Here is a 23,689-nt window from a genome sequence, read left to right as displayed (position 1 = left end):
GTTTTGTGTGATAAGGCCTCAGAGTGATTTTGGAGGCGGCTGCAGGAGGGGCTGAGGGCAAAGATGCCGTTCCTAAAGATGGCTTTCCAGTCTTTCCTCGTCCACCCTGAGTGACATTTCTTTTGTCTCTTTGAAAGGCAAGAGGAATAGTACCGAAAAGGACGACCCCTCCAGGAAGATGAACCCAAATAGGGTTTCTGAGGCTATCGCATGGAGGCGCTTAGAGATTTAGCTGCCGTTTTGAGGTCTGTAGGCTTTCATCAGCCTTACTACCAAACAGCCTCAAGCCATCAAAAGGCATGTTGAGAAGTCTGGCCTGCACATCTTGTGCAAACCCTGACTTACTCAACCACGCAAATCTGCGTAGCACTGTGCTTGTGGCCATGGACCTGCTGATACTTTCAGCAGTGTCCAGTCCAGACTGGAGACATTCTCCGATTGCCTCCTTTCCGTCTTTGACAATATTCAGGAAGCCTTCCCTTTCCTCGCCTTCCGGAGTATGTTCAGCCGCCGCCGAATTACAGTCCCACAGGGTATGTGTGAACCTGGCCAGGGTACAGGTGACATTAGTTGACTTTAAAGCCATGCTACCCGAAGTAAAAACTTTACGGGCCCAAGCATCTGCCTTCTTATCCTCTCTATCCGGAGGGATAGTTGGATATGCAGTCTGTTTTGAGGTAGTTGCAGCCTCAATAACCAGACTTTCTGGAGTGGGATGCCCGTTCAAATACTCAGGATCAGAAGTTTAAGTTCTATACTTCTTAGGAAAAGGAACAAGTTACTTACCTGTAACTGTTCTCCAGCATGGGTCTGGCATGGATTAACATGCTCATGAATATTCCCCGTCGTCAGGCTGGGAATCCTCGGTAAAGAAAAAATCAGTATCAGTTTCGTTTCTGATCTGTCTTTCTTAGTAGTAACCAATCACTGATCTCTGGGTCATACTGCCCCCAGCTAATGACTGCCCTCTCACTAAGCCCCGCCTCTGGCAGCCATCCTCAGATTTGGTAGCACGCCAAGTGGCAGTATGACCAAGTGAAGAGCCGCAGAGGGGCAGGTGGGAGGGTTCACATGTGAATCCATGCCAGACCCATGCTGGAGAACAACAGTTACAGTTAAGTAACTTGTTCCTTCTCCAGCATGGGGTCTGGCATGGATTCACATGCTCATGAATAAAAGAATACATAGCAGTATACACATGCACAACCACGGAAGTTGGCAACAGGCTCAACATTAAGCAATACAACAACTCAACATTAAGCATCTCTTACCTCCTCACCAGGCTCACCTTAAGCGAACAGGTTGCGCAGCACTGCTTGGCTGACCCTGGACTCTTCCCTGGAGTCACGATCGACACAGTAGAATCTTGTGTAGGTGTGCGTCGACCTCCACGTAGCAGCCCTGCAGATGTCCAGCAGGGGCACACCAGACAGGAACGCCGTGGTAGCAGCGACCGCTCTGGTCAAATGGGCTCTCGGACAACGGTCGGTTTGCCAACCGGTGACAATGCATGATGCAGCCGGAGAGCCATCTGGAAATGGAAGCCTTTGAGAGAGCCTTCCCTTGATTCACAGACCCAAAGTTCACAAACAGTTGTGACGTCTTCCGAAAACTCTTTGTGCGGTCCACGTAGAACTTCAGAGCTCTAGCTACATCCAGCGAGTGCAAAGTCCTCTCGGCCGGCGTCAAAGGCGACGGGAAGCAAACTGGTAACACCAAGGGCTCGTTGAGGTGGAAGTCCGACAGCACCTTGGGCATGAACGAGGGGTGCGTCCTCAGCACCACCCTCATGTCATGAAAAGTCAAGTATGGAGGCTTGCAAGACAGGGCCTGAATCTCTCCCACTCATCGTGCAGAGGTGATGGCCACGAGGAACGCTGTCTTCCATGACAGGAACTTCAAAGGTGCTGAATGCATAGGCTCGAATGGGGCTCCCATGAGCCTGGTCAGCACCACATTAAGCTCCCATGCCAGGATAGGAGCCTTCACCGGCAGGAATGATCGGAATAGTCCCTTCATAAATTCCTTCACCAGGCGATGAGACCACAAGGACGCCCGTCCCGTAGTCCTGGTATATCAGGAGATGGCAGCCAGATGTATTTTTATGGAGGCATGAGCCAGTCCAGCTTTGGCCAGCGACAGTAGGTACGGCAGCACGAGAGGCCGTAATCCGCAGAGGGTTAATCTTCTGTGCACGGCACCAGACAGAGAACCTCTTCCATTTATGACCGTAACACTTGAGAGTTGAGGACGCCCTGGCCTTTGCAAGAAGCTCTCTGCAATCAGCCGGGATATCGTACCCTCCAAACTCTAGTGCTGCAGGAGCCAGGCCTGCAAGTTCAGCGACTGTGGGTCGTGGTGTAGAATGGCGCCTCCTTCTCTGGAGAGAAGATCCGCGTCCGCCGGCAGCCTGACTGACGGGGACGTTGACAAGTCCAGAAGGTCCGCGAACCAGATCTGCCTCGGCCACGCCGGTGCGACGAGGATCATCCTGCACCTGGACTTCTTGAGCTGGTTGATGAGGCGGAGCAACAATGGCAATGGAGGGAACGCGTATAGAAACAGGCCGTCCCAAGGGAACGAGAAGGCATCACCCATGCTCCTCGACTGGGGGAACCTGCTGGCGAACCTCTGGCACTTGGAGTTCGTCGCCGCCGCAAACAGGTCGATCTGGGGTTTGTCCCATCGTTGGAAGAGTCGATCCACTTGATCCTGGCGCAGTTACCACTCGTGGCACAAGCGTAGCTCCCTGCTGACTGAGTCGGCGATGGTGTTTTTTATTCCAGCCAGGTGAAGGGAACCAGAAACATCCCCTGGGCGACGGCACAGTGCCACAGATCCTGGGCGACGGCCCAGTGCCACAGATCCTGGGCATCCTTGGATAGGGCTGGGGATCTGGTGCCCCCCTGCTTCCGTATGTAGAACATCGTGGTGGTGTTGTCGGTGAAGATCCTCACCACCTTGTCCTTGAGGGATGGGAGGAACGGCTTGAGCGCCCAGAACACTGCACGGAGCTCCAAGATGTTGATGTGAAGAGACCTCTCCTACGGGAGCCAAAGGCCTCTTGCGTGGAGATCTCTGGTGTGGGCCCCCCAACCCTCCAGAGAGGCGTCCGTAGTCACCGTCTCCTGAAAGGCCGGGGTTTGAAAGTCCATGCCCGTCGTGAGGTGAGCCCAGGTGCCCCACCATAGGATCGCCCGACGGAACTCCTCGTCGAGGGGGATTCTGTCCTCGAAGCAGCCCCTGCCTGAAACCAGCGGGCGTCGAGGAACTCCTGTAGCGGGCGCATCCAAAGTCTGCAAAGGGGTACAAGGTAGATGCATGAGGACATCATCCTGAGAAGAGACTTGACGGACCTCACCCTGGCCTCGTCCGTGGCTAACAGTCGCCGTACCTTGCCCAGAATGGTTTTGGTCCTCTCCTCTGAAGGGGAGGCCAATTGCTCTACTGTATCGAGCTTCGCCCCAAAAACAGTGCTACTTGCGATGGAACCAGGTGGGATTTGGGGTAGTTGATGGGGAACCCCAGCTCCGTGAGCAACCGGACGGTCCTCGCCGTATGATCGACGGCGAGTTCCCTTGACCTTGCCCGGATTAGCCAGTCGTCCAGGTAGGGGTAGACGTGGATCCCCCTGCAGGCGCAGCCGCACCGCTACTGGTGCCAGGCACTTGGTGAAAACCCTGGGTGCCGACTTTAATCAGAACGGTAGGGCTCTGAATTGGTAGTGGCGTCCTTGAACCACGAACCCGAGAACTTCCTGTGCCTTCTTAGAATGGGGATGTGGAAGTAAGCATCCTCCAGGTCCAGTGACGATAGGAAGTCGCCTTCCTCCAGCTGTCCCAGCACGTGCTGGAGGGTGACCATCCTGAATTTCTGCGCCTTGATGTACTTGTTTAAGCGCTGCAGGTCCAGGATGGGGCGCCAACCGCCTGTCTTCTTCCTGACGAGGAAGTACCTCGAGTATACTCCGGAGCCCCGGAGCCTTCTGGGACGAGCTCGATGGCACCTTTGAGCATCGCTCTTACCTCCAACAGCAGTTGAGGGACGTGATTATCCTTCCTGGCCACGGGAGGAATGCGAGGGCACTTCTTTTGGAATTCCAGCGAGTGCCCGTTGGCCAGGGTGTCCAACACCCAACTATCGGTGGAGATGGACTCCCACACGCCGACGAACTTAGTCAGCCGGCCTCCCACCGGGGTGCTTCGGTGGGGGCCCCGACAACACGGCCGGGTCAGTCTCGCTTGGAGGCGGCCTTGCCGCCTTGGCCACCTTCGCGACGACGGCGGGAACCCCCTTGTTTGCAGCAACCTTTGTAGGCCTCCTGGGAAGAGGAGCGGGCCGCCTGGCGGTAAGTGGAGGAGCCACGGCTGGATCCTTTGGAGGCACCCTGTCTGCCTCCAGAGCTCTGAAAGGGCAGTCGCTGCTGAAGCACCCCAAGGGCCCGGGCAGTCTCCGAGTCGGTCTTGATGGCCTGTAGAGACTCATCCACTGCCTTACCAAAGAGGTTGTTGCCGTCGAACGGCATGTCCAACGCTCTGGTCTGGACGTACTGGCGAAAGTCTGTCGCTTTGAGCCATCATCGTCGTCGGAGGCAAACTGTGTTGCCCAGTTGGCGAAATCCGGTATCGGCAATGTCCGTTGCCACCATAATGGCGTGATCCGACGCCACCTCGCCCTCCTGCAGAATCTCTAGGGCCTCCACCCTTTTGTCATCAGGCAGGAAATCTAGCAGGGGAGCTATCTTGAACCAGAGCTCCCGGTCGTAGCGGGCCACGATCGCTAAGGCATTGGCCATCTTAATAGTCATCGCCGCCGACGAGATGACTCGTCGTCCCATAGAGTCCAACTTCTTACCCTCGATGTCTGGCAGGGAGGTGGAAGTTGAAGCCGCCGCGCCCGCTGCTTTCTTCTTAGCCGCTGCCGAGACGACCGAGTCCGGCGTGGGCTGGGCCCTGAGGCACAACGGGGCGGCATCGGCAACTCAGTACTTCTTCTCGTACCTGTCCCTCTTGGCGGGTGTCGTGGTAGGGTTCTTGAGGACAGCAAGCCCCTCGTCCCAGATGTCGTTGAGTAAAGGCACCGCGAGGACCGTCTTCCTCGCAGCCACTCGTTGCTGGTACAGAAACCCCTCCTTTTTCTGTTCCTCAGGGCAGAGCTGGAAGAGCTCGGATGCCCTGGTTATCAAGGCGTGGAAAGAGCCAACCTCGTCGGCTGGGGACGCCCGCGGGGGGTTGACGGGATATCTGCTGTGTCATCGCCGCCGTCGTCCATCGCCGTATTCTCTCCCGGCGTGGGGGGGGGGAGGGGGGGGGAGAACGAGGGGTCCGCCGGTCTCGCAGGCACGAAGGGCAGAGCGGGGTGGACTCTCCTCCGCTTGTTCGGAGGGCTTCCCGACGGGCCTGGTTCTGGCTCCTCCGTCGGGGTGCGTGGTAATCTTGTCCTTATCTCGGTACATAAGGATTGGATTGTCAACACCTCGCCCCCCCTTTGAGATCGACCGGGTCCGCTACAGCGGCCTACCCGGGTTCTCGGACTTCCTCTTCCCCGACCCAGAGCGCTGGCTCGTGGTCGAACGTGCCGGGGAAGTAGCGCCCTGCTTGGCAACCGAAGAGCCCGACCTTTCGGCGCTCACAGAGCCCGCAGACTCGCGGTGCTTGGCCTTCTGTTGGGCCCCCGTCGCTGGGGCGCCCTCAAAGGACTTAGAAGCCCGCTCAGACGACTTCTTCGCCTTCTCACTTGCTGTGCCCTTCCCCAGCCAGGTGGTGAGGCGGGAACGACGATCTTGTTTGGTCCGTTCCGAAAGGTTCTTGCAGAACGCACAGTCCTCCTTCATATGCGTCTTGTCCCTATGGAGGCAATAGAGACATCGCGAATGCTCGTCCTCCTTGAAAACGTTATATAATCCGCAACCATGGCAGTTCATGAACAGCTTGGATCCGGGCGTCGAACTCCCTTTGTCCTGGGCCATGTCTTGAGGTAGGCCGCAGATCTTCCGGAATCCTCCAAGAAGTGTGAACTCGATGAAAACTTCACCCTTGAGGGGCGTAGAAGAATTCCAAAACGGGTCCCTGTTATCGGAAGTAGAAACGGTGGAGCTTGAGGCTCGGTTAAACCGAAAAAATGAGAATTCTCCTGAAAAAACGTGAAAACGCAGTAAAAAACTCGAGAGCTAAACATGAGGACTCCCAACACTTGATGGCTGCCAGAGGCGGGGCTTAGGGAGAGGGCAGCCATTGGGTGGGGGCAATATGACCCAGAGATCAGTGATTGGTTACTACTAAGAAAGACAGATCAGAAACGAAACTGATACTAATTTTTTCTTTACCGAGGATTCCCAGCCTGATGACGGGGAATATTCATGAGCATGTGAATCCATGCCAGACCCCATGCTGGAGAATTACGGTTTACTGCAGCAATGTTGTCAGGGGTTTCCCAGTCCTTTTCTACTGTTCTCTGAAGTGCCCCATGGAAAGGGAGAACTGTATCCTTCTGGGGGCGCAATCTAGAATGTCCGTTCGATGATCTGAACCCAGGCACCAAAGACAAATGCGGTGAGGATCTGTTATCGACATCTTCGAACTGCAGTCAATACATTTTTTTAACCCTGTCTTGGGTGTAGAAGGGGTAGATGATGACGACATTTTCTGAAGAAAATTTAGAAGTGCGCCGTTCGAGAGCAAAGCATTCGGAAAAACGGAACTGAAGCCAACGGGCACGGCACAAGCTTTTTATACAGACAATGGTGTCGACACGGTACGGAGCCCGTCGAGGGACATCGATGCCACGACCTCGTGCACAGAGCCCTCTACCGGAAAAGAAATTCCGAAGCAGCGAAACTGGCGAATACGAATATCACAAGATAAGGAATACGTGGGAGGACAATCCATTCGAAAGCTATGTCAGAAATTGTACGCAATATTGTTTAAGTGATAAGACCAAGGTTGTACACGAAACCCTGCTTATTCCAAATTCTGTGCCTGATCAGCCTTTGAAGAAACTGGAAATTGGTATAATGCGGCCCGTACATGGATTAGGAGAAGGATTTAAGTTTATTTCTCTTGGTAGATTTTCACACTAAATGGGTGGAATGGAGTGCAGTTAGATAAGTGACAGCGAGAGAACTGGTAGTATTTCTAGAAAGGATTTTTTGAGGGAAGGTTTTCCCATGGAAATTGTCACCGACAATGGAGTACAAATTTTGTTCTGATTTCATGAAAATATCTTTTTAACACTTATGCTATTAATTATACGCGCACAGCATTATATCACCCAAGGGCAAACACAATGGTGGAAAGAGCAAATTGATTTAAGGGTAGTATTCAGCTAGCGTCGAGATCAGGGTTGCCATGGAAAGATGTCTTAAACCGCATGATGTGGGGTTATCGCACCAAAATCGGTAACAAAAATATTGCTGTTTGTTTCATTAAAAAAGGAGAGAGCCAAGTACCAAATTGTGCCCAGGGTGGTTCGGTCTGGCAAGTTCAGTGAATGAGGAAGGAAAAGCAATAATGGATTATTATTTATTTATTTTTTTTAAACAGTCAAAAGGAATGCCAAGGAAATGCTTGCTGGGAAAAAATGAGTGAAGGAGCAAGATTGGGAGGTAGGAGATTGGATATTGATTCAGAACCCAAGGTTCACTCAAATGCATAGAGAGTAAATGTATTGATCCAAAAAGAATTTCTGCAGTAAGGATCGTGGAAGGAGGGGAGGTGTGGTCAATGTGTAAATTGGCAAAATGTGGGGAAGGTCAGAACAGGGTGTTCCTGGACACCAATACTGATGATTTTGAATTATGATCTAAGAGATTGAGACGACAACTCAATTGGTTGAAGGATTTTGTGCGTGAATGATATGTAGAGTTGTCGCAACAGTTAGAAAACGTATTCTCATTCTTTTTGGTTGCATCTTCCATTACTAACTTGTATACAATCATACTCATGCTCATTAGTAAATAAACATTTTCAGATAAAATACTTCCCTCAGAATTCAAAGTTGTAACCCCTATTTCTGTTTCATTTTTAAGGTTTCAGAATGATATATATAACAGGAGTAGATGGGTTACATTCCATCTCCGGAGCCTTCTCTGCATGGAACTTGGAAGGTTCAGAAGATCGAAGGGGGCGGTTGCTGACGAGTTAGAAGCTAAATGGTGTCCCCGCAGGCCCATAATTAGCAAGTCCCTGGGTAGATTACATGCACATTAGATCACCTTCTCTTTCCAGCATCTTATTTACAATTGGTGGTTAATAATTTACAGTTTGTACAATCTTTCTGTAAAGTTTCCTTTGAGTTTAGTTTAGGCCTTGAATTAGGTAGCCAGAGTGTTGGTGGGCCCCCTTGATGGAGGCCAAGATGGAGGAAAGGAACAGGATTCATAATTGGAGGATTGAAAGGCAAAGGGCAAAGCAGAACATTCTAAACTGCCTTTCATTTCAGCTATCTTGTGAGCAGGTCATGTTTTAATTTAGTTCCTGAGTTTTAGGCCAAGCTTTCCTGAGAAGCAATATTTCAACAGGAAGAAGGTTTTATGAAGACAACCCCTAAAAGAAAAGAAGAAAATTCAATTTCAAAAGAAAGGTAAGGAAAGAAAAGAAAGAAACCTTCATGCATTTTGCCGTTTAATACGATAGTTTTCTTGAGCAGCTTTTAGTATTCTTCTAGAGCAGCTTTTAGTATTCTTCTAGGGGCCAAGAGTGAGACAGGTATTTGGTATTTGGGTTAGTTATTTAGGGGATTAGCTGTTGTCCTTTTGTGTGTGCACTTTGTGGAGCTGTACATGCTGTTCAGTAACGTATTTAATCTTACCTTTGTTCTGACAGATTTTAGCTTTTTCCGTGTTTAGAGACTGGAAGAGGAATGAAGTAGCGTCGCAATCGGCAGAGTGTGTTGGATTTCTCCAGGCAGTTTTCGCATTAGCGGTGGTGCTACTACCGAGGTGAGATTTAAGCCTTCCTGTATGGGATCCCCGCTATCTTCATCCAAGGTGAGTGGAGCACGTTCCTTATAGGCGCAGTGTGTTTTCACCTTTCTGCTTGTTTTTATTGCGCAGATAGCACAGAGACTTGGGTGGTAGGGGGGTGGGAGAGGTACTATTGTGACTGTTCAGTTTATTTTTCTTCCTCATTTTTTATGTGCGGAATGCGCGCCGACTGTGGGTACTGCAGGTTAAATTCAAGATTGAAAAAACATTGTTGTTGAACAAACTCCTGGACAAACTGAGTAAGCCGGGGGCGTGGCCGGCAGCCGAACCAGGAGCACGTAAATTCATTGTGACGCCTGGACCGCACGTTGAAATCCTGGTTTAAATCCTGCTGAAATACACAGACGCTCCCCCGACCTAGCATTGGCTGAGCTACCCGGAGAAAGACAATGGTAAAGGGCCAGCAGAGGATGGAGAGTTACACGGACCAGACCAACAAATACCAGAAGAATGAGGAGGCAGCCCAGGAGTAGGAAGACACTGGTGGAGGGGCCGGGGGGGAGGGGGGGGGCGTGGGGTTGGGTGTTTCGGGGTGGAGTGACTTTGGACACCTTAACGGAAGAAATCCAAGCAACATCAAAGAAGTAGGGGTGGATGTATCCCTGGTGGGAGCACACTTACGGAAGGTGTGCGAAAGAAAGGGTCCCTGAGGTGGAGCAGAGAGTAAGCAATGTGGAGGATGACCTGCAACTGCTCAAGAATCAGGTGGCAGGCTTGGTTGGAGCGACCAGGACATTGGAGTCTAGAGCGGAGGACTCGGAAGGACGATCACTGCGATGTAACATCCGTCTGTGGGGTCCCCAAAAGAGAAGAGGGACCTAGTGCTTAACATTTTGTGGAGCAGCTCATATTGGAGACCCTGAGGGTGAAGGGTCTATCAAAACTTTTTACAGTGGAGCGCGCACATAGGGTGCCGGGTGAGCCCTGTCCACGGGAGGACAGCCAATGGTCACGTTATGTTACTTGGCATTTATATAGCGCTCTATATCTCATTGGTATGATCTCAAAGTGTTGGTAGGTTGAACGTCCTCAGGGAACCGCAGTTCAGGTGAGTAGAGAGAGGTGGTGTCTTAGGCTGCGTGGGTGCACCAGTTATGTGTGCAGCTGATGTAATAGCATAGTGGCGAAGATTCTGAACTTCAGAGATAGGGACGCCATTTTGCAGAATCCCGCAGGGTGGTCCTCTTCGAAGTGGGGAATATGAAGCTGCAGACTTCACAATGGATGTGCTGCGCAGCGAAAGACTTATGATGGAGTACAGCGCCGTCTAAGAGTTGAATGTTAAATATATGATGTTCTTTCTGGTCAAATTGAAGGTTATTGTGGGAGGGAAATCATGGTTTTATTGGTACACCACAGGAGGTTTGGCTGTGGTTAGAGACGCAGCTTCAAGGGCTGAGGGCCCAGAGAGGGGGTGGAAGATGCTCAACAGTCAGGAGATCGAGAAGGGTGACTAGGTGGTGAAAACAGGGGCCCTGGGGGCAGGGGGAGATGGAAAGTGATGGTGCACCAGTTTAAAATTGAAGATGAGCAAGCGCGATATGTCCTCAAGGACGAGGAGAAAGGGGGTGGCAGGTGGGAATCCCAGTACTGATGACACATCATCCAATAGAGGTGGGAGACAGGTTGAGGTCAAAAGTTGGGGGGGGCAGACCATGGGTGGGGAGGGCCTGAGGGAGGGAGGGGGGGAGATTGGGGGGCCGGAGTTGGGGAACCATAGGGGGTGGGGATAAAGAGCTAGTTGGGAGTTAGGCAGGGGTGGAACGGTGAGGCGAAAGGGGGGGCAGTGGGAGGAGGGGGGAGGCATAGCGGAAGGAGAGGGGGGAGGAAAGTATACACAAGTTGGGCACAGTTGCCCAGTTGGTTAAAGTTGGAAGCAAGACCTACGGAATGGAGGAAGGTGGTTCAAATGAGACCAGAGGGATCTGTAATGGTGGGAATGGGACGGAGAGAAGTGAGACGGAATGGGATGATTGCCTCGGAATCGGGGCCTGGAATGTTCGGGTCTGGGTAAGAAGTTGAAGTTCCAGAGAGTAGGGGGGGTACTTGAAGGACCTGGATCTGCTTAGGAGGTGGTGGGAGGGGGGGGGGGGATGACTGTGGTGGAACAACCTACTCTAAATTCGCGAACGGGGTGCTGATTTAGATGGTGGCCGGGGGTGCATCTGCAGGTTGGCAAGGTGGTTACAGATGAGGTGGGAAGTGCAGGTGGTGCTTCAGGGGGTGCTGGAAGGCAAGGACATTTGTGTGGTCAATTTGTATACGCCTAATGTAGACAAAGAATACTCGCCCCCCCTTCCCCCCCAGTAATGCGACTGGTGGGAGGATACCGTGAATGAGTGTCCATATGGGGTGGGATTTTAATGGCTTGCTAGACCCGGAGTTTCAGCATGGGGAGCTTGGGCTCGCTGAAGCAGCAAGCATCTTCTGCAATGTGGACGCTAATAGGAGACTGGGACCTAGTGGAGTTGTGGAGGGGGTCTCGTGGGCAGGTTCAGTGGTACTCCTACTTTTCTGGAGTGCATGGGACGTATTCCCGGTTGGATTACTTGTTTGTTGGGGTAGAGCGCCCCTGGTGATAAACATTTCGGGGGGTGTTTGGGGGGGGGGGGATTTGGGAATACGGCGATGGCTATCACTGTGCTCCTGAAGACTTCAGGCTGCAGCCCTGGAGGACAGAGCGTTTCAAAAATCATTGAAGGAAGAGATGACAGCTTTCTTTGAGGTCAATGAGGTCAATTGGGGGGGGGGGTCGATGGAAAGGTGGGGAACCTTATGGGAGGCAATAGAGGTCACGGTTAGGGTGATCTGTATATCGAAGTTGGTAGGGGTAAAGAAAACTCTGCAGGAAAACTTAGGGAAATTGGAACGGAAGGTTTTTTGGTTCCCTGATTGAAGAAAGTCTACGATGAAGCCTTCGAGATAGGGATCCTTCCAGAATCTATGAGGCGAAGCGATAATAATGATCCTATTGAAGGACCGCAAGGACGTTCTTGAGTGGTCATCCTAGCGACCATTTTCACTGTTGAAAGTTGACGCGAAAATTCTGGGGAAGGTATTAGCTACTAGATTGTCCGGGTGTGGCCCCAGTTCTAATACACCCAGATCAGTGCAGGTTTGTAGGGGGGCACAACAATATGATGAAGCTCCTACAGTTACACCACGTGATGATCAGGTCAGGGACTCCCGTGAGGATACGGTGGTGGTCTTGTTTGATGCCAGGAAGGCTTTTGATTCGGTGGAATAGGAAGTGTTTCGGGTGCTGGAGGCTTTTGGGGTTCGGGAACATCATATGCAGGTGGTTATGGCTCTTATACAATGAGCCAATGGAATGGCCATAGTGAAAACTAACAGCCGGGTGTCACAGCGATGGACACCAAGTAGAGAGATGAGGCAACGGTGACCAGGATCCCCAATATTGTTCGCAATGGTAGTGGAACACTTTGCGAGATCTCAGGAAGGAGATGGGGGTTGGGGTGTGTAGGTATTTTGGTGGGAGGGGTGCGGCATGTGATCACCTTATATGCCGAAGACCTGTTATACATGGGTAACCCGATGGATAACCTCCCAATCCTCCTAGTGGTGCCAAGTGATTTCCAGACATTGTCGGGCTACTATATCAACGTAGAGAAGTTGATGTGGTTTACTTTGGGGGGCCTTATAGATCGTAGCCCGGCCATCCTGCCAGACTGGGGGCTTGGATGGGAAGGGCACTCGATTCGATATCTGGGCATCAGATTTTCTATAGTATTGAGGAGACATTTACATATAATACGGGCAGGGCTCTCTCGGGGAAAGAGGACTCCGTTCAATTTTGGAATGGTTTGCTGTTGTCACTGATCGGTAGAATAGCCTTATGCAAAATGGTCATCCTTCCGAGACTCCTCTATTACTTTACTAATATAGCATACGCAATTAAGGTGGTTTTCTTTAAAATGGACGAGCGAGCGAGGGAACTGCTGTGGAACTAAGAATGGAGGAGGGTTTCTCCAGCAGCGCTCACGCCGAGACAGGGGTTTAAATTTGTCCAATTACGAGCAATACTTTATGGCAGCCTAGTTACAGGTGGTGTTGCTGTGGGCCAACCCCGGGGGGGGAGGGAGGGAGGTCTGGGGGCTTATGAAGGGGCTACTGGGGAATCTACCGTCTTATTGAAGGACAGTGGAGCTATTGTGGGGAGCGTTTGCGGGGTGGGCGGGGGGGGACCACCAATGTTTTCCAGGTGGTCCGGGAGATCTGGAGGAAGCTGAGGAGCAAGCAGGTATTGGGGCTTTACAGCGAAGCCCTGCCATGGATCGCGGACATGGGGCTTTGGGCGGCGGTACGGCGGATGTGGTTCCCAGGATTGATGGAGGGGGTGAGCCTCAGTGGGCGCTTTATTTGGGGGAGGGAAGGTGCAGCCGTTTGAGGAATGGAGGCAGCGGTATGGGATTCCCAGGAGGCCAGAAATTTCCCATGGGACAATGGTAACGCGCTTCGTGAAATTGTGGGTGGGCATCCCCGATAAGCCAGCAACTATACCATTAATGCAACTACTGCTATCCCAGGAGGGGGAAGGGCTAGAGTTTCAGACATTTACCAATCAATAGAGGATTTGTTTGCCGGTGGATGAGCTGACAGTTAAAACAAAACAAGCTTTCTACTCTACCAGCAATAGAAAGAGCACTTCAAATCTAACAAGCAAGTGGAGTTTAGGTTGTTCTAAATTTTTAAAAATAAGACTGTAAAACCTAGGAACAATATCAAAAAGAGGTTTTAAGAAAAAGAAATCCCCATAGGAAATCAAGTATTTCACAGACTATAAATTGGAATAGTTTTAGTTCCTCAGTGACGGAGCATCTGGCTCAAGAGAAGATTGTAATCCTCTAAGCAATTGCAGAGGAATATTCAGGTATGTGATCTTTTTGTTGGAAGAAAATATATAAAGGAAGTAAAGTTGAACTCTCACCCATACAGATACTAGGACGAGTTGGGATATCCAGTTTGTAATTTATCCACTTCCACTTCCACCCTGGGATGTGCCGAACTCAGCTGATGAATTAGATAGTTGAGAGCGCTACATCTTGGTGGGTCTGAAGTTCAGCAGCTCCTGCGATGTTCCGAAGATTGGACACAACAGTAATAAAGCACCTTCCTATAACTACTTACTGTGCAAGAGTAAGTATTTCAGTCTCCCCATCAGTAAGCACAAACCTCAAAAGGAAAAAACACCACAAACCACAGAGGGAGCTCACCCGCACAGAGCCTCCTGGCTCCAACAGTTGAGCACAATGCCTTGCATTTTCCTGCTATTCCCCCAACCACCCCTTTGTCTTCCTGATCCACGAGAGCATCTGGAGACCATGCAATTGACAGTGCTGTACTGTACAAATCCCAGAACATATCAACGTTGCAATGAGGGTCATCATGTGCGTCATTGAGATTTGGAATCATTTGCACATATTTGATCAGTTGACTATTAGGGGCAAATATTTTGAAGGAACACCTCAAAATTGTTTAGTTCACGGAGTACATGTGAAAATCAAATGAGGGAAGGGCACCAAATGAAAGTCGACTAGGACGTCTGTGTGCATTTGGATGGTTCTAGAAGAATTGGGAAGCATACTGCCCACCGTAGCTTTACTTCAAAATAGCAGCAAGGGTAAAGAACTAGATGTTGACATGGCTCATAGTATCCAGTAGCTAATACATCAATTTATCATTGATAAAGTTGTGGTGTTGTGATACATTATGCAAAGAACCAACACATTTAAGTATACAAAGTTTTGGCTGAAGCCAGGCACAACATAACAGGGAGTGTTCAAGGTCACTGCACCAATGACCATGCATGGGGGGCAACATCTCCCGGTGATCAAATAGAGTCTGTACATTGAATAATTTGTGGGGTTTGGTACTGCACATGTACCAGAGGTTAATGTTTATAAGGTAAAGTGGCAATACTGTGTTATGACGAACCTTTCTTTGATTGTAATATCATGCTAGTACAGAGCAGCAGAATGCTGCATGGATTTATTTATATTGCGAGCTGCCCCAAAGTTTGTATACCTCCCTACCTGCTAAGCAGCATCAAGCTCCCTCACTCCTGCCTATTAAAATCCTGCATTTTTTTATGTCCCAATACCCCTCTAAAATCATTGCACCAAGTCTACAGGGACAACTGACACCCAAATAAATCTTGCATACGGAGCAAATCCAGTACAAAGGGAAAATGGGTACATTACTCTATGGGACTGCATAAGCAGCAACATTATGAAAGTTGCTTAGAGAAGCACTTGCAAATCGTCTTTCGAAACATATGATCCATAACCTACTTTCATCTGTTGCCAGAATGAGGAGACGGCACTGTGGGTGTGTATCCTGGAGTTAATATATCATGACAAAAAAGGAGGAGGAGAAAACTAACTGCACTACACTGCTTTAAAGGGCACATGGTTGTTTTTACAAATTAAAACTGGATTTCCTTATTGGAAATGTTCTGCAAGATCTCATTTTCTGCAATGCCCATTACATAGGACATTTTTAGTTGGAGGTTTTATTACCCAACCGAAATTGGTACTGCAACAACCTCGAAAGAAAGAACAAGTTGGCTTTGCAAGGATTCAAATCGGCAACAGATAGATCACCAGCAACCTGTTGAGCCATCTTTGATCTCCTGCTGATTTCCGAGGCAAAAGCGTCATCTTTTTTGTTAACATTTTTCTTAAGTTGTCCATTTTGTGAGCTGCCTTCAATCCCTCCACCAGGAAGCGAAACGAGATGAGTTAATGCAGTGTGCATATCCATTATAGATACCAAGTGAAAAGCTTTAAAGAAAACACATTTACATACTGAATAATATTGTTTCACCAAAACTGGTAGCACCACACATTCTACTAATAGTAGTATTGCCATTGGTAGTAATATAATCAGAACAAAATACAGTAGCAATGTTAAAGCTACTAGTTCAAGAGCAGTATTAGAAGTACTAGTACTCAAACTACCAGTAGATGTAGCAAAACTAACAATGACAGTAATAATACTAGCAAGTGGAGTACTTATACCAGTACTAAAAGTAGTATGCTACCAGCAGTATTAGTAGACATGGCACAAGTGGTGCAACTACTAATGGACAGAAATACTACGTTAGAAAGTTTAGTACACCTACTCCTATTAGTATTACTACACCCAGTAATACTAACTAGTAGTACAAATACAAAGAACGCCAATACCTGCAGTTCTGGTAGTACCATTTATAGTGCTGCTACAACAGCTAATTGTGATCCTACTTCTGATCGTGATACTACTACTACTGGTGGTAGTACTGTTAAAAATTCTATTAATACTAAATGTAATCACCATTAGTACATCATATTGCTGTGACTGCTGCTACAACTACTACTTGTAGAAGTGGTGCTACTGTTGATACTAGTAGGACTACTACTAATAAAAGTAGTTCTATTTCTTGTTATTATGGTACTAATGGTGAGAGGATATGAAAACAAGATGGATGGAATTGTTTTTGGTAGTACCAGATAAAAAATAACAACATTAAACTATCACAGTTGGAAACATTTTATATATGTAAAACAATGTCTTTTTTTAAAATCAAATGTTATTAGCATTTCATAACATGCAATGGACAGTATAGGGCAATAATCTCAACAGCTCAATAACACTCATGGCTGATGTCCAAATGCTTTACCCCGTCACCATAACAACACCCCCTTCCCCCCCCATCTAGCACACGGCACATGAAACAACATAACTATGTGTTGCTCGAGGCAGCTACAACACACTACACTACACTACACTACCATTTCCACCTTGGATCGTTGCTTCACGTTGATTAATTACCATATTTTGCAAAAAAAGGGTAACCACAATTCTCCAATCTTAACTCTGCACTCATTAAGAATGTGCGTCATATTACATTTCATACATTCCCCTGACTTTCCGTAGCCATTCCTCCTCAGTGGTGACTGTCTAGTATCCAAAATTGTGCCACATACCACCTGACCGGCACCATCATGGTGTGGGTCATGTGATTTTCCTGGTCTTCCCCCCCCCCCATCAATGATATCCCATACCCTGAACAGGAAGCCCCATGGTGACAGTCCTCGTGAAATCCCATCGATCCCCTTGATCCATGAAAGAACCTTCCCCCAGTAGATCTGTATATGGGTACATCCCCACCACATATGGTAGTAATCGGCGCCTGGGTGACAGCATCTCCAGCACCGCATGGCCACTCCCGGGTACATCTAAGTGAGTAGGGCGGGTAGGTGGTGCCAACGATGTATGATCTGAATTGCCTGCATCCTATATTGGGGGATGCCGAGGATTGTGTGAGCCTTCTGCACATGGTGAGCCATAGGTAGTCTTATTTCCCTTCGCAAGTCCTTAGCCCCATCGTTCCCTAGCCACCGGGCCTTGGAGGGGGATCCGTCCTCAGCAACACCTTATTATAGGCACGCTATACGGCCCTTTGTGTCTCTGTTTTGTACAAGTGCTGATTCAAAAGGGGTGAGATCTCTACGCAAATTGTTTCCCCATCCTTAGTCATTGAGGGGCCCCCCCTTCAACTGCAAATATCAGAATGGGGCGGGTCGGACAATTTGTAGATAGTCTTCCAATATCTCCATAGATAGGAGCTCCCTCTTATCCCACATCTGTCCTGCTCAGGCCGGCCTCAGAGCATTTTTGGAACTGCAGGGGTTCAAGTTTCTCAACAGGTGGGCCAGACTCAACTCAATGGGGAAGGCATGTTGTGATCCACCTCATACAGTTCCCTGCTTTCCAGATCGTCCATAACACCTCTAAGATGGGATGCTGCAGGATCCTACGTGTGATCTCGTTTTGGGATACCCATAGCCATTTCCCCCAGGGAGACCAGGCCGAGTATAGAGTTATCCATGTCCACCCATTGCTTCTCAGACTGCGGCTCTAAATGGTCTATAAGTATACATAGCTGGGCTGCTTTATAATAGGCCTATAGGTCCGGGAGCCCAACTCCCCTCTCTTCCTCCATGAGTGCGAGTACTCAATGCTATTTTGGGTCTCTTCCCTGTCCACAGAAATTTCAGGAGTCTTCTGTAAATGAAGTACATGAAGGGTTTTACAGAGGTTGTTGGCCCCCTGCCTGTTCCTGATGAAGCCTGTCTGGTCGGGGTGGGATGGATCAGTCTCGGGAGATACCTCTCCAACCTTGTTGCCAGTACCAGTGTGAAGAGCTTAGCATCGACGTTAAGAAGCAATATGGGTCTGTACGCCTGGCAATGGGTGGGGTCTTTCCCTGGTTTTCATATCACTACGATCTTTGGTTCCAGAAAGGTGGGGTCAACCTCACCACTGTCACTAATGGCGTTGAACACTTTTGCCAGTGGTCCAGCCAGCAGTTCTTGAAACTGTAAAAGTCTGCAGTGTAGCTATATTCCCCGGGGGCTTTCCCGCTCTTAAATTTCCCCATGGCTGTCAATATCTCCTCTGCCGTGACTGACACTGGCTTCCAGGACCGCTATTGCATCCATGGAGAGCTTCAGGATGGCCAGGCCTTCCAGATATGCTTTGACCACATGGTCCCCTGGTTCTGGTGCCTCTATATAGTTCCTCATAGTACGCTGCAAAGAATCCGGGGATCCCTTCCTGCGGGCCCACCAGATCCCCCTGCCCATCCCCCATCTCTAATCTTTGCCAGCTGCCTGTCCCCTCCACACCCTCTGACCCCATTAGCTAGCAGCAACCCACCCGCTCACCCTTCTCGTAGTAACGTTTAGTGCATCTCATTTTCTTGATTACCTCCCCTATTAGCGTAGTATGTAGGGACTGCCTCTTATCCCTGATCTCATGCAGTAGGGCGTTTTTCCGGCTGTATTTCTTCGCTCTGCAGTTCCTTAAGGAGGTTGTCTGCCTCCTCTTCCTGGTGTAAAACATAGTCTTCCCCCTTGAGCTCAAATGCCAGGGAAAAAGGGAAGCGCCAACGATATCTCGCCACCTTTTCTTGGAGCCATTTTGTTAAGGGCCTACATTTCCGGCATTGGTCGAGGGTGTACCGATAGGTCCTGATAAATTGTCACCTCGGCTCCCTCCCATTCTATTGTGCCCCTCTCCCGTGCCTTTTGGAGGAGTTCCTCTTTGTCCCGATAGTAGTGGCATTTAGCCACCACTGAGCGTCGTTCTGCACCGGACCCTGCACCCCTGTAGACCCTGTCAAATTTGATTTCCCTCTCACCTGAGGCCACCAATAGCTTGCGGAGCAGTGACACTTCCAGATCTTGTGTCGTTTTGAGTGTCATTGCCAGAGAGCCCCCAAATGCGCAGATTATCCCTCTGTTCCCTTTTTTCCATATCACCCACCTTGTACCGGCGCTCGTTCATTGAACCTCATCCCAACCTCCACGTCCAGTATGTCTGCCGCCCGCTGTGTGTGCTCCAGTGCTTCAACCCAGTCCTCCACCTTGGTTACTGTTTCTGTAATGGCCCCCAATGCGCCTTAGACCTCAGCCCTGAAAGCCTGCAGCTCTGCGAGTACAGCGTGATTGTCCTGATGTAGGCATCCCAGGACCCCCAATTCTTGTCCAGCCCCTGCCTCCCCTGCCATCTCACTTTCTACAGAAGAACCCCTCTTGCAGCTCTGCTTCCCTCCACCTCAGGCCTGGTGGGCATGTGGGCCCCTTCACTCCCCTGGGCGGCGGATTCCTCCTGGGACTCACCTCCCAGGTCTCAGCCAAGCCTGTACCTTTATCTGGCTCCACACTACTGTTGCTGCAAGGCGCCTGTACCTTTATCTGGCTCCACACTACTGTTGCTGCAAGGCTGCATGTGCGCAGGAGACCACACCCCCAGCTCCGGCCACCTCCACCGTTGTCCGCCCTGGGCTGGGGGGTGGGGGGATGTCTGCCATGCCTGGTTCCCCGTTGGGCGTCTGCCAACCACCTCTGACCTTGTGGTGTCAGAGGTGGTTGGCAGACAGAGGGCCTTTCTCCCTCTGTACTTTCTTCCTGCAGTCTAGCGGTGCCGTTGGTCCTCGTCCGCTCCCTCTGCCTAGTGCGGCTGGGGGTTTTGGGGAGGCTTTGGAGGGGGGGGGGGGGCGGGCCGGGCACCGTGCCCCAGGTGCAAATCCATCTCACTGTGTGCCGCTGGTCCCCGTCCTCTTGTCGGGGGGCGGGCGCCTGCCGATCTCCTTGCTCGGTTGCCAACTGATCCGAAGCAGCTGCACCACAGCAGCCCGGGACGTGCCCAGTCCCTCAGCGGTCCTGCTTCGTTCACTGCCTTGGAGCCGATGGTACGAATCCTTGTCTCCCGGCACCTTCCCAGCATCACCCTCCTCCTCGTCGGGGCCTTAATTAACCTTTTCTAGGCCAAGCATGGAGCTCTCACACAGCCATCTTCCTCCTCACCCCCTGGTGGTGTCTGTAGCTGGAAACAGGTCATGGTCCAGGTCCTACCTAGTCCACTATAAGTTAATTTACTCGATCAGGGTCTACACGCGGATCTATTTAGGCAGGCAGACTTTCTATTATGCTTATTGGCAGGAGACTGCCAGCCCTACCACGCTCTGCAGACAATGCAGCAGGGGAGCTAGTAAAATATCAATTTCCCACGGGGACCATCCGTTTCAAAAACAATTGCCATCCACTTCCCTGTTCATAAAAGTAAAGCGTTATACCGATATGTAGCTGAATTCAACTAAATACACTTAACATGTGCAAAAAATTCAAATCTGAAAAAATAGAGGGGCCAAGTTTTGTGTGGGGATGTGAATGCAAACGCACATATATACCCAATTAACATTCACAATGTGGTGCTGTGCTTGAGCGCCAATCTCTGTACAGTCACCAACGTTTTTTTGGGAGTCATGGAAAGATTTGAGGAATAAACCAAGATAGTTATCCACTTACCTGGAGCCAGCCTCCAGGATGCTGCTATGCACATAGGCAAAAAGCACCACATTGTTTCACAGGAGAACTATAGATCAAACAATCTAGAACATCTGAAGGTCGGAACTAACACTTGCAAGGAGAAAGAAAAGCAACCTTTGAAGCAATTGATAAATCAGTGGACAGTTAATGGCCTGTAGAGGGGTGTGCGAGTGTCGGGGTGTGTGAGTGTCTGAGTGTGTGGGTGCGTCAGACAGCGTGTCTGTCAAGTAGTGCTATCTTGCACCATCTACTGAAAGCACACGAGCAACTGCTTGAACATTCGCTAATCGCAGTTCTATTCTCTGAGCTCACCTGACGATGTGTCCTCTACGGTCACCTTCACTTCAGGAACCACCACCCTGCAGGGACTCGCTATGGCTTCGTCCGTTCTACTCTCAGGAGCTGTAGTTGTTTCACACTCTTCCACTGTAGATGCACAAGGTATCTCCTCTCAATCTAATCTCTCAATTTCACAATATTACGTATTTAAAATATATATTTTTCACTTCTTATCCAGATCCCAAGATCACCAATGGCTTTTTTAACATGCAAGAATTGGAATCAACCTATTCCAGATACTAAAGGATTAAAGGGTGCAAAATGTCAGACGTTTCGCTATTCAGCAAATAAAAGTCACAACGTAACAATGGTGAATTTCTGTACATAATAGTAGAAATGCACAAGCTCCACTCAGTCGTCAAATTTGCAGGCATTGTCAAACAGCAATGGCTACAATTTCAACATGGTTACGTTTTCATGTCCTTCAATGACAAAGAGGACCTCAATGTGTTTGTACAGTACTTGATAGTCTAGTGCATCTAGGTTCTACTGCAAACCAATTACACAGATGAACTAGTTACTTACCCAGTAACAATAGTATCCCTGATGAGGCGAGTTCACCAATTAGGACCTGCCTGTGGAATAACGCTAGAATCTCATCAGTAAAATTAAGAAAACAAAAAGCAATGCAATGCATAGGTCACCAACTTCAGATACTGTAAGACTTTAGTTTCAAGCATTTCAGCATAAAAGTAGTGGATTAGTTAAAAGCTAGAGAAAAGGTGTGTGGTGTTGAGTTATAATAGGCTGAAACACCTTCAGACATTAAATTAAAAAAAGAAACCATAACAACTGCTTGCCATCTAGTAGTGGCTAAACCTATAATCAAGGTGCACTAAAAGATTGCCCAAGCATTTTTTTTTCCTCTCAAGCCGGGCCTTACACCACTCACCCCGGACTATTTTTTTTCCAAAAGAGAACCTCCGATTACCGACTGAAAAATAGCTATGAGTAATGCTGATACAAGTTGGATAGCTCAGCGCTAAGTAGAAAAACTCTGAAACCCAGTTTGCAATTAAGTGGTAATGTAAAGATGATTAACAAGTGCTCAACTGTATTGATAAAAAAGGAACTTTGCGCTGAACGTGATTTTATAACATATTCCAAGTCAGCGGTTCTCAGCCGCAGTATGTATTTGAGACCATTTAATATAAGAGAAATGACTGATTTTTTGCCCACTGTTTTCCCAATTCTCTTTATAGCTTCTATTTTTAGCTCTCTAATTTGGGGGGAAAAACATCTATCTTGTCTTCAGGGTGCCTTTCCGAGAGTTCAGGACTTGCAAAATCTACTAGCCCACTAGCATTGGCGAGTTTATAGAGGGCGAGTACCATTTGCACGATACTCTACCTTGCTGGTGAGTATGGGGATTTAAGAAACTTATATTCTATTTACTGCAAATACCCTTTGTTAGTTTGCAGTAAACGGCAGATACAAGTTTCACTATGCATGCTTGGCAGCATTGCACCAAATATAAAATGTGCTTATGGCGACATACACCATTTCACAAAAATCACTGGTAAATATTTTGTCGCCAGTCACATTGGGGCAAGTGCATGTCGCGTATGTAAACTAAGGAACTCTGCTTGTAGGTCTAGTGGGATTTAAGAATTTGTAAGGCATGGAGCTGTCTTAAGGGGAAATTAAGCAATGGTTGATAGTGGACACAAGGAGAAAACTATCCCTCCCTCTCTAAAGCCGAGGAAAGCCTGACATGAGACTTTCACCACTCCAACAGCTTTCGCATAGGACAACATTCACAGCTATACACTGCCTATTCTTGACTAGTGATACAAAGCACAGAGATAACCGGGCCAATAAGTCACCAAATCATCCACGAGTGCCAAAGCACACTTTCAAGACTTCGGTTGCAAAACATCTCGCAATCGGAATAAAACCCACCATTAGTACCCCATTCTAAGAGGCCAAAGTACTAATGGCAATACGCCCCTCTCCATAGGGGCATTACTGCACCAGGAAATGCCCGCAGGGCCTTCTATGGGCCCCGGGGCATTACCCGACGCAGAAATGCCAACACGGCTCAGGCATTATTCACGAAGGATTGTCCAAAAAAAAAGAGGACTAACATAAACCCATGTTATAACAAAACATTCATCCCTGCTGTGTCTCTCCCTCCATTTGTTATTAACATCCATTTGTTATTAACATCCATTTGCCATTTTCTCATAGTCTAATCTTCACCTTGCTCATTTTCTTTCCACCCGCAGACTAAGGTTTTTACACTCTTAGAAGGGGCACAGTATGCCATGCCACTAACAAGTCTAGGCATTCTAAAAATGTCAAAGGGGGTGATTTTGTGCAACATAAGCCTATCGTAGGTCATTGGACCTTGTTTTTTTTCATTTTTTACCAGACTGTCTTTGTATATGTAGACTAGTACAGTCACATGGACGCTGGTATCTGGTGGTTTATGGGGGTGTTCTTTCAATGTGGATTATTGGCAAACAAA

General features: G+C 49.0%; 1 protein-coding gene across 7 annotated transcripts in view; it reads right to left on the bottom strand.

Moving 5' to 3' along the window:
• The window catches only part of RANBP3 (RAN binding protein 3), a 1,483,781-nt gene that overhangs the window by 1,312,415 nt on the left and 147,677 nt on the right, over positions 1-23,689 (bottom strand). For 5 of the 7 annotated variants that reach the window (XR_011303967.1, XM_069649578.1, XM_069649579.1 and 2 more), the window contains exon 2: positions 21,193-21,306. The exons of the other annotated variants lie outside the window; for them this stretch is intronic. Coding sequence is in view for 4 of the 5 variants with exons in the window: in XM_069649578.1 (XP_069505679.1) it covers positions 21,193-21,306 (114 nt within the window). In the remaining variant the exon portion in view is untranslated. The remainder of the gene's footprint in view (positions 1-21,192; positions 21,307-23,689) is intronic. 7 annotated transcript variants of the gene reach the window in all.

The sequence above is a fragment of the Ambystoma mexicanum genome, chromosome 1p, assembly GCF_040938575.1.
Source record: "Ambystoma mexicanum isolate Mex_15411 chromosome 1p, UKY_AmexF1_1, whole genome shotgun sequence".
NCBI lineage: Eukaryota > Metazoa > Chordata > Amphibia > Caudata > Ambystomatidae > Ambystoma > Ambystoma mexicanum.
This window is presented reverse-complemented; position numbering and strand designations above follow the sequence as displayed.